General features: G+C 48.7%; 1 protein-coding gene across 1 annotated transcript; it reads right to left on the bottom strand.

Moving 5' to 3' along the window:
- Nucleotides 1–236: 236 nt before the first annotated feature.
- Nucleotides 237–5104, bottom strand: LOC6546335 (protein snail). The gene is made up of 2 exons (XM_001971775.3): nucleotides 3497–5104; nucleotides 237–2477 (listed from the first exon to the last, which is right to left on the bottom strand). The coding sequence occupies exons 1-2, from the start codon at nucleotides 3918–3920 to the stop codon at nucleotides 943–945; spliced, it is 1959 nt and encodes a 652-aa protein (XP_001971811.1). The 5' UTR covers nucleotides 3921–5104; the 3' UTR covers nucleotides 237–942.
- Between the last annotated feature and the right edge of the window lie 4699 nt (nucleotides 5105–9803).

The following is a 9803-nucleotide window of genomic DNA, read 5'->3' as shown; positions in this document are numbered from 1 at the left end:
GTCAACGTTGTCGATTAAAGAGATAGAGATAGAGAGTAGAGAGATATTGTTCGAGTAAGAGTTAGGTTAGGTTTAGGTTTAGGGTTAGCTAGAGGAGTGTTCTTCGAGAGTTAGTTGGAGAGAGTGGGTAGATTAAGACGTAGGCTTCCTTCGTTTGGTTTCGCTACAGGTTATAGTACACTCTAAATATGCATTTAAATATAGTACTCTATGTGTGTGTTTGTTTTGTTCTTTTGGTTTTTGTTGTCGATTCAATTCGATTCGTATTCGATTTGGTAAGTAGTAAGATAGATAAGATAGCTGCTAGAATTGCTTAGATTTCTTCAGGTTCTCGGAATGCATGTGGCTTTAGCACCTCATACACAAGGCTCTCTGTGTGTTTTGGGGTGTATTGTGTTTCTTTCCTTTTGTTTGTTGTTGTGGTTTCGTTTTGTGGAATGCTTTGGTTTTTAGGAATGTTCAACTCACTTATGCTTAAAAGAAGAACCATTTTGAGTTGGTTATTATGGGGGTGTTTCCAGAATCTGATCATGAATTTGGAAGAATCCTTTGCATACTTTTGGAGGCACCTTTTAAAAAATGAGTTCCCAAATCAAGCAGCAGATTTCGAAAACACACCCATTGAGTATTTTGTTGCTTGGCTGCCTAATGCGAATTTCTACAGTCTCTGTGTTACTCTACTACACTTTGCTCTTGGACGTATTGTGATGTATGTATCTTCTATAAAAACGGCTATCGGTTAACCTAGTTGTAAATGGTAACGGTAACTTTAACTTTAACGGTAAATTAACTAACCAGCTATGCAGTTGCAGCACATCCTCCTTCCCCCTTGCTTACCGGTGGTGCAACAGAAACGTCCAAGTCTGGTCCACCGAGCCGGATTACGACTCCGTCTCAAGATTTCCTCAGAGATTTCTGTGGCACGGCCAATGTGTTTCATGCTTACATGGCATAAGTGGCTCCTCCACTGCCCTCGAGCTTGACGCGCTCAAGGAACTCGTGTGGCGGCGACGAGGCCATACTGGCCCCACTCTCGCTGTTGCTGTCGTGCATCGACAGCGACATGGACATCATCAGCTCCTCCTCGTCCTTCAGGCAAGCCGACTCCAAGTGCTTGTTGAGGTATGACTTCAGGGCGAAGGTCTTGTGGCACCGCTTGCACTCGAAGTTCTTGTCCACCGAATGGGTCTGCATGTGTGCTCGAAGATTGGAACGATCGGCAAACGCCTTGCCGCAGTGCGCACATCCATAGGGCTTCTCGCCCGTGTGGGATCTCAGGTGACCCTGGAGCAGCCAGGGCCTCGAGAAGAGCTTGCCACAAACGCCGCAGCTGTGCGAGAGCTTGTGCGTGAGCAAGTGCATCGCCAGGGCGGGCATGGAAACGTAGGCCTTGCCACAGGTGTGGCACTTCTTGGCGGACTGCGAGTCCAGCGAGCGATGGGTTTGCTTGTGGCGCGACAGGTTCGAGGAGGTGGCATACTGCTTGCCACACTCGGAGCAGGTGTACTTGGTCTTCTGCTGGTCAGGAGTGGGCACTCCGCTGGCGGCAGCTGCGGGATCCGCCACATGCTTGCGCTTCGAGCGGCCATCGCTGACGAAGAAGGCCTCGTAGGTGTATGCCACCGTTTTGGCCGAGGCACCGGAGGCGCCACTGTGCTCCCCATCCTGAAGGCATCCATCCCCATCCTGGTTCGTGTTCGTGGTGTTGCTGTTCTCGTTCTGCACCTGGCTGCTGCTGCTGCTCGAGTTGCTGCTGGGACTGCTGGGCATGTGATTGCTGCTGGCACTCGAGGCATTGCTGGCGGGGCGTTGCTCATTTACCACACTGGCCGCTGCAGCCAGCTCGGCAATCGATGACGTGCTGCGCAGATGCGCATGCGCCTCGAGAGTTGGCAAGTGGGTGTGGTGTGCCTGCTGCTGTTGCTGCTGTTGCTGTTGCTGCTGCAGTGGCAAGTAGTGATGTTGCTGCGGGGCAAGGTGTTGCTGCTGGGAATGGTGATGCTGCGGATGCTGCTGCTGCTGCTGCAGCTGGTGAGGCTGCGTGGGCGGGTGGAAGGCTGTGCTGGCACTCAGATCCAGGATAGCATGTGCCGCATGCAGGTCCTCCTCCGCGGGAACCCTTCTCCGATAGCCGTGCGCCGGCTTGTCGTCCAGGGAGTACGGCCTGTAGATGTCCTTCTTCTTCGGCGGCAGCGACAGTGTGGCACCCGTACTGCTGAAGCACTTCCTTTCGCTGGAGGTCTGTCCACTCGAGAGCGGACTGTACCGATCGCCGGCGCCGCTGGGCGAGCAAGAGGGTGATGACGTGGTGGACGAGGGCGGCGTCTGGTAGGCGGCCAGGTGCTGATCTCCACTTCCGTTTCCGGATGTCCTGGCTGCCACCAGAGCTGTGGCCGCGGCACGGATCACGGTTATCTCGCTCTCCATGCGGGGCAGGTACGCGGTGTAGTGCAGCGGCGACAGTTCGCGAGTGTAGCCTGTAGAGAGCAGAAAGTGGAAATCATGGGTTAAGCTTTATGCATCATTACCCCTGAGGTATGCGAGACTTCCAGTCATTGCCATATTTTTGCAGGAAAATGTACTTTATAAGTCGGATAAAATATGTAGAGTGCTTAAACTTTCTAGACATGCACTTACAATCTCTTTGTAATTATAAATTCTTTCATTTCCGTTTCTTTACAAGCTGCCAAAACATTTAGCCTCTGCCATTCTTAGATTTTTCCCTTTGCGAACTTTACACAATAGCTTTCATTTAAATCTGAACGATTGCCACATGGTTCCACTCGATGATTCCTCTGCGTTTAATTTCTTTTAACCAAGGACAAACTTTAAAAGGCCAACATAAATGCCAAAGGCCACGCCTGAAGTTGTGCTAAGATAACTATTTTGTATGCGCTAGAAAACAGTATGTTTGCTCAAAGGATTCTCTCGGAAAAATAAGAACTTTGGCGAAGTAGAAAGGCACACAAAAATGCAACAGCTCGCTGAAAAGTGGGTTAGGTTAATATCGCATGCAGATACTTAAATCAGTTTTGTAGCAGGTTATTTTTAAGTTTTAAAGCCTAGATCTCTAAAAAGGATGTCTATTGTGAGTCTGTGCTGCTTCTAATTTCCACTGAATAATTAATTTTGCAGTTGTACGTGGAAAGCAGTGACGGACACATATTCCAACAAAAAGGACGAGGGCAAACGGTTTAATTTTGGCATTTGCCATTGTTTTCACGCCAAAGGGAATGGCAACCGAGCTGGAAGTTGGCAATAGGCAGTCGGCCATGGTCTACGTTCTGCGTTCTGCGTTTTGTGGCCCGCTGGCCGGAATCGCAAACAATATTGAGTGACAACAAAGGCAATTAAATTGATTCGGAATTGTTTCGCAATCGCACAATGGCCACATCAATGACAGCGATTACGTGCGCCCCATCTCGATTTCCACCTACCCCCGAGTTTCCCACTTTCCCATTTTCCCACTTCCCGACTTTCCCGAGGGCGAACTTACCGTTGTAAACATTGCCGGCCACTCGCGTCGCCGCCTCCGGCGAATGGGGAGGCGGACTTGGAGCCGTGGTGCCCGCCGTGGGTGAACTGGGTCCCCAGCACTTGGACGTCGTCGTCGTCGTCGTCGTGGATGCCTCCGTTGCTGCCTCGGATGATGTTGCTGCTGCTGCTGCTGCTGCTGCCGCTGCAGCATCTGCTGTTGTGCGTTGCTTCTCCAACTTGATCAGGAATTTGTCGCCCACCACATCGATCTCCTCATCGTCGTCCAGGGTGGAGCGTCTGGACTTGAGATGCAGCTCCTCAAGCTCTCGAGGCGAGTTGGGGGCACTCTGCTGCTGCTGTTGCTGCTGCTGGTTGCCAGCATCCTCGGTGCGATCCAGCCAGGGATAGGCCTTCCACTTCTTGGCTATCAGGCAGCGCGGCATTTTCGGGTTCTTCCTTGTAGATTTGAGGTTTTGGGTCTTTGGAGCTTTGGAGTTTTGGCTAGGAGCTTGATCAGGATCCAGTTAGTAGATCTTAGAGGGCTAAGTGCTGAAGCTAGTGTCGAGTTTCGAGCGAGCAAAGACCGTCTCAGGGGGTATTATTCGTGGCAAAAGCGGAAAGGAAACGTTGCTGTTGTTATCTCGCATGTGAAAATATATATAATTATATATATTGCATATAGAGTTTGGCTCGCCGAAAGATCTCTTAAAGTTTTAGTCGTACAGCTTGTTGAGTTTCAGGCCTGGCATTCTGCTGTGTTTCCTTTGTCAGTGTCTGTGTGTGCGTGTGTGTGTGTGTGAGTGTGTGAGGAGTGGTGTAGTCTGGTGCGTTTCGGTTAAATATTCTTAGTAATTTGCATTTTATTGTAAATTGGTTTGGTTGTTAGTTAGGATTCCTCGGGTTTCACAGCCACTTCACACATTTCGGCGCTTGATTCGTTGTCAGACCCGTATCCGTCATTTGGGCTGGAGTTTCGAGTCGCTCTCTTGCTCTGCTCTGCTTTGCTTTGCTTTGCTTTGCTTGTATTTTTTTGGGCCGGAGTTTTTGCGTTTTTGGCCAGGGCCACCGATTTTTGGTCAGTTCCCCCCGTTCAATCCCCTCGCTCCACGAAACACACACGGACACGTTCGCGTTCAGTTGGCTGGCTGCGTGTGGCTTATCGATTTTTACATTTACATTTGCGTTTACGTTTACGTTTACGTTTTGTTTTCAACACGGAATTGGACTCAAAACATAACGGGGGGACGATTTTTGAACGAATCTTAGGGGTATCCTTTCACCACTTTGGCCTGGCAAGTTTCTCCTCGGGTTTTGGAAAACAAAACTTTGTCAATGGCCGTCGAGACGAAAATAAATGTTTTGGTTTGCAGTTTCAGTTTAAAAACGGAAAGTTGACAGATTGGTAGTGGTAGAGTTGTAGTTTGTTGTTTTTGAGAAAGTTAAGTTAAGGTTGACGCGAGTTGAGAATAGTTGAGTTGTTATTATTGTTGTTGTTGTTGGTAGTGAAAAAATTGATTTAGGAGAAAATATAATATTATATAAGATAGAGAAGAAATGCGAACGAACCGAACGTAAGCAACTCTTGAATGCTTATGAGAGTCGTACGGCCCGAGAGCCCGCTTATAAGGGTGGTCCACCCCCAGCGGCACGACCGCCAGCCGAAGTCCGTCGCCTTGCAGCCGAGGCGAGCCGACGCCAGACGAAGGGAAGAGCGTAAGAGCGAGAGCGCCAGAGAGCGGAACGCCGAGAGCGGCACAGCCCCTAAGTTCCAACCCCCAGAAAGGAAGCGCATAGCTGTTGCTATTGCTGTTGCTCGTCCTGCGGGCTGCTACACACGTTGGAATATCTCAAGAAACCCAATTTGATGATATATTATAAGGTACTGGGGGCCAAAAGGATGCAAAATGCGTAGGGGCTGGCTATTGTGCCTGAAATGCCAGTGAAACCCTGATAAAAAAGAGATTTCTAACATATTTTCTAACAAATCGCATAGTGCACAAACTGCCTAGCGGAAGGGCAACAATCAGGAAGTGTTCCATTGCCGAAGCATTCCCCGCTGTTGCTTTCTCCCGATTTCAAAATTGTTGCGCCTCTCTCTTTCCATTTCCCCACCTTCTCCCAGTCGGTCTCTTTCTTTCGGAAAGGGGGGCACCGGACCCCCAGCCATACCTGAGAATTGGCTCATGGCTCTTTGGCCCTTTTGGAACTTTTTCGGCTGGGGGCTCGCGGCTCTTGGCTCTTGGCTCTTGGCCGCCTGAGGCTCCCATTCACGGTACACGGGGTGGATTTTGCGCCCAGAATGTGGCAGTTGTGCCGAGTTAATTGCTGTTGCATTGCATTTGTTGCTGGCTCTGATTTTGAACAAATTGCCAGCGACGGGATGGCAAAAAGGGGGTGTATGCTGCTTGCCCGTAAACATATACATACACTGGGTGGGGGGTGAGGGGATGCAACAGTCGCTGGTCCTTGGCCCTAACTCAGTTAGTACAAGATAAACAGCACAAACTAACTTCTGTCGCCCTCGTCTCTCTGGACTGACGGCTCTCCACTGGCCATGAATAAGTGGTTTACTTTCCAGATCACAGAGGTCGGATATGAGTGCGGCAACTCAAATCGTTGGATGATTAATTGCAGCTCCTGCCGAGTTGGGTTTGATTGACAGCTGGATGTGTCATATGCCACACTCCCAGTCTGAAATGAACACGATTTTGGGATGGAATTTCAGGGTTTTTTGATGCCCGCAAAGGGGGCAGTCATGTGAAGTTCATCCAAATATTTATATTCGTAAAAACATTCCTTTTGAAGCCATTCAAGCTAGAAGGAAATATAAACATTGGTTTGGCTATTAATTAATCCTATTTGAAATAGAATGTGTCCTACAATATTATCAATACTATTTGAAACATTATACGTACTCGGGAGCACTCGTAACTTAATACTTTAAAATGTTGTGCTACCCTTAGCGTAATTAAAGTAAAAACCTCAGAGAATCCTTGAAATGCTTCCAAACAATTCCTTGAAGATGACCCACCATAAAATCCCAGCAACATCTTGAAAGGCGACTTACTTACATATACAATCTGTTCGCATTCCCAGTCAGTGCAACACACACAAAACTAATTAATTAAAGTGGAGCTTCGGTTAGCTGAACGGGGAGCCGGGCTTTGCATAATCAGACACTTAAATTACAAAGTTCTTAACCTTTTAATTAGCCAGCGACAACAGACAATTTGTCTGCCTCAGACGAGCTTAGCGTCGCTTCTGCAGCGGCTGCAGTCCTTAAAAATTATACATACTTTTCATTGGAATTTTCATTCGGTTTACTATGGTATCCCCAGGTCCTTTGTTGATCCCACTTCCTGTGCCCCACCCAAAACAGATGCAGCCTTTTTTGTATGGTTTCACTGTTTAAACTATTTCGAATTTTTGAGGAAAACCATGAAGTGCCCACCGATCCAAATATCTGTCCATCCATCTCGCGGAGTGACAGTTCGAAGGACCTCTTCGGGCATTCCTTGAAAAGGCAGGGCGGTATGTAAATATTAATGCCAAAGTAACGTATAGACCATCTGTGGAATTCGACTGCACTAATTATAAAAAATTGGGCTCGCCCTACGCCCGGCACCTAAGTAGAAGCCCTAAATATGCCCCTTTCAAGCCCACCCGAGTGCACTGAGACAAAATGCAGGGAATCTTAGCTATATAGAGTAACTATTCATGTGGGAACTACATTTTTAAAATTTATATTTTTACAAAAATGACGATTGCAAGTGCTTTAAGCTTGTGATCTAACAAACACCAGTGAAATTTTACTGCTGCTAGAGCAAGCAAAGAGTGTTTTTCGCGGTGCATCCCCTTTCTGGGTGTTGACGAAACCACTCGTCTGGCACGCGGCTCCTAGCGGATGGTAATCTGCTTTTCCAGCCAACAGACTTGAAGGCGATTCCGACCAAGATGCGCTCTATGCGGCCCACGACGAAATTGTTGCGCTTCGTTAGTCGCGCCCTCCGCCTCCTTGAGGAATTTACAAGGACCCACTAGGCAGGACCTCAATCCCTCGATCGCCGCTGGCCACGCGCACACTCCACACCCTCTCCATGCACATGAATACATTTCCACCTCGATCCGATCCGGAAGGCAGACTGCAGATGGTGAGGCACTGAGGCGATTCAAGCTCTACAGCTCTACAGCTCTACGACTCCGTGGCCATATGGCTTGGGCTTGGGCTTTGGCTTTGGCTAGCGAATCGGAACTGGGGCCACGCGTCACGACAGGAAAATGTGGAATAGAATTCAGTGGCGGAGGAAAAGCGGCCAACGAAATTATGCAGCCGGCGGAGGAAGACGACGGGCGGAATGGGGCGCGCTCACCTGGAACAAGGACAATATGGTTAATGCAGCGACAGCCTTCCTGTTTCGTGTTTTACGAGCTGTGCGGTGTGTGTGCTAAGTTTGCAGCTATTAGTTTTTGTTTATGCCCGGTTCCATACCCTGCTCTCTGCTACTCTGCTACCCTGCGAGGGCGTATTTCAAAGGGGCTTACAGGCTTGCCGGCGGTGCTACCTCTCACACATTTTCGAGACACAAATATCGAGGGTCTGCGGTGCCAGTACTTGAGGTTCTGGCTGACTATCCCGATTATTGGTTGTTATTATAGCCGAATGATACCTTTTAATTGCGGGGTTCCAGTGACCTCCTTCTAATGCTACTAAATATGTTTATCTGAACTTGAAGTTGGTCTTCATGTATCTTTTATGTTATATATTTTATGCTGATTTTGTTGCACTTATAAGCTTTATAGTGATAGCTCCACGGCATTTTCGATTTCAGTAGCCCTTTGGTCCTAGCAGGGTATCCACTCGGTCAACCCTTTAGATTTCGTTGAAATTTGTTAGTTTATTTAGTTTTGGGTGGGGGTGGATATCCCTGTCCGAGAGTACGAAAGGTGCACCGCAGCCCAGTTACGGGGATTCAGTTGAGCGCGTTTGCGAGCGTGCAAAAAGCAGCAGGAGCAGGAGCAGCACCAGTCGCCAGGAGCAGGACCAGGAGCAGGAGCAGGAAATGCTCTACAAGTGCTGCAGCTGGCCCAGCTGTTTTGGGTGCTTTTCCCCCTTTCCACCGCCCTCCGCTGGTGGGTGGGCACTGCGCCCCACTCTTGGCCCAATCCAAAATGCACACCCCACTGGCGGCAGCCGTAGTCGCTGGCCATTCGGCTTGTCAGCTTGCCAAGGGCTATTTGCGGCGTTGCCTAGCGAGTTGCCCCGAAACTTTGGCTATAACCCCCAACCCCGCATGGCCAGCGCATATCCCTATCCCTTCTCGCCAGAAGTGCGACGCTCGCGTGGCACGGAAGTGACGTCGGCGGCAGCTGTAGCTGCAGCAGTATAGCCAGAAACTGTTGATCCTTCCTCCTACCCCTGTTGCAACTCAACTGGGCACCCAGGGCAGCAGGCCGAGGGCCAGAGGGAAAAGCAAGCCAGAGGCAGCGGTACGATGGCACCAAACTCACAAAGGTACAGAGCCCAAGGGAGCCAGGTGTCTGGCATGCTCATTCCGTTTTCCATTCAATGATGTATTAAAGTGGAAACAGCACGGGAGTACCAGACTCAGTCTGGGTCTGATTCTGAATTGTATATGGTATATTGTGCATGCCCTATGGCAAGGCATATGGAAATTCGCAGAGCAGTTGGTCTAATATCGCAAGTACCTCAGTTTCGTACAAAAAGTGTTCAAATAAGTTAAAGATACGAGTTTTGGGTAACAAAATAGATAAGCATCTTGTGGAGTTCGTTTTGAAATGAAACATATTTTAATTAGACTACGGCTAGATGCAAACTAAGCCACTCCATCATCTGAGGTAAATGGAAGATGGATGGATGACTCCCATGATGCATGGCGTTATTTATCGTCGGAACTTGGTGTCTAAACTTTGAGATCTTTAAGAAAATGTGTAATTAAATTTGTTCCAAACATTCTTTATGGGCTTGGAGATATTTTCCACTACCCTGCATGGCTAAGCGCGGACATATGTTCCGCCAATCCGACGGATTAGACCCCAAGTATTTCCAATAACCGACTCAATGAGGAAATGAAACAATCGAGGTGCATGTAAAGCGGTGAGGCAGCCGAGCAACATGTAATTTGCAAAGCTTCCTTTGATTAGGATTGCGGGGCCTTTGTCGCGAATGACTCGTGTAGTTTATGGCACCATAAACCAATCAGGGCCAACTGACAAAGAGTATTCACGCTTCGATGGATCCGCAATTGACTTCTCTTTCATCTTTATTGTATTCGCGATGTCTGTGTCCGGGCTACTAGGAGTCTGGG

This window comes from Drosophila erecta, unplaced genomic scaffold (assembly GCF_003286155.1).
Source record: "Drosophila erecta strain 14021-0224.00,06,07 unplaced genomic scaffold, DereRS2 tig00000021-arrow-pilon, whole genome shotgun sequence".
Classification (NCBI taxonomy): Eukaryota; Metazoa; Arthropoda; class Insecta; order Diptera; family Drosophilidae; genus Drosophila; species Drosophila erecta.
The sequence above is the reverse complement of the archived record's forward strand: the minus strand, read 5'-3'. Positions and strand labels throughout refer to the sequence as shown.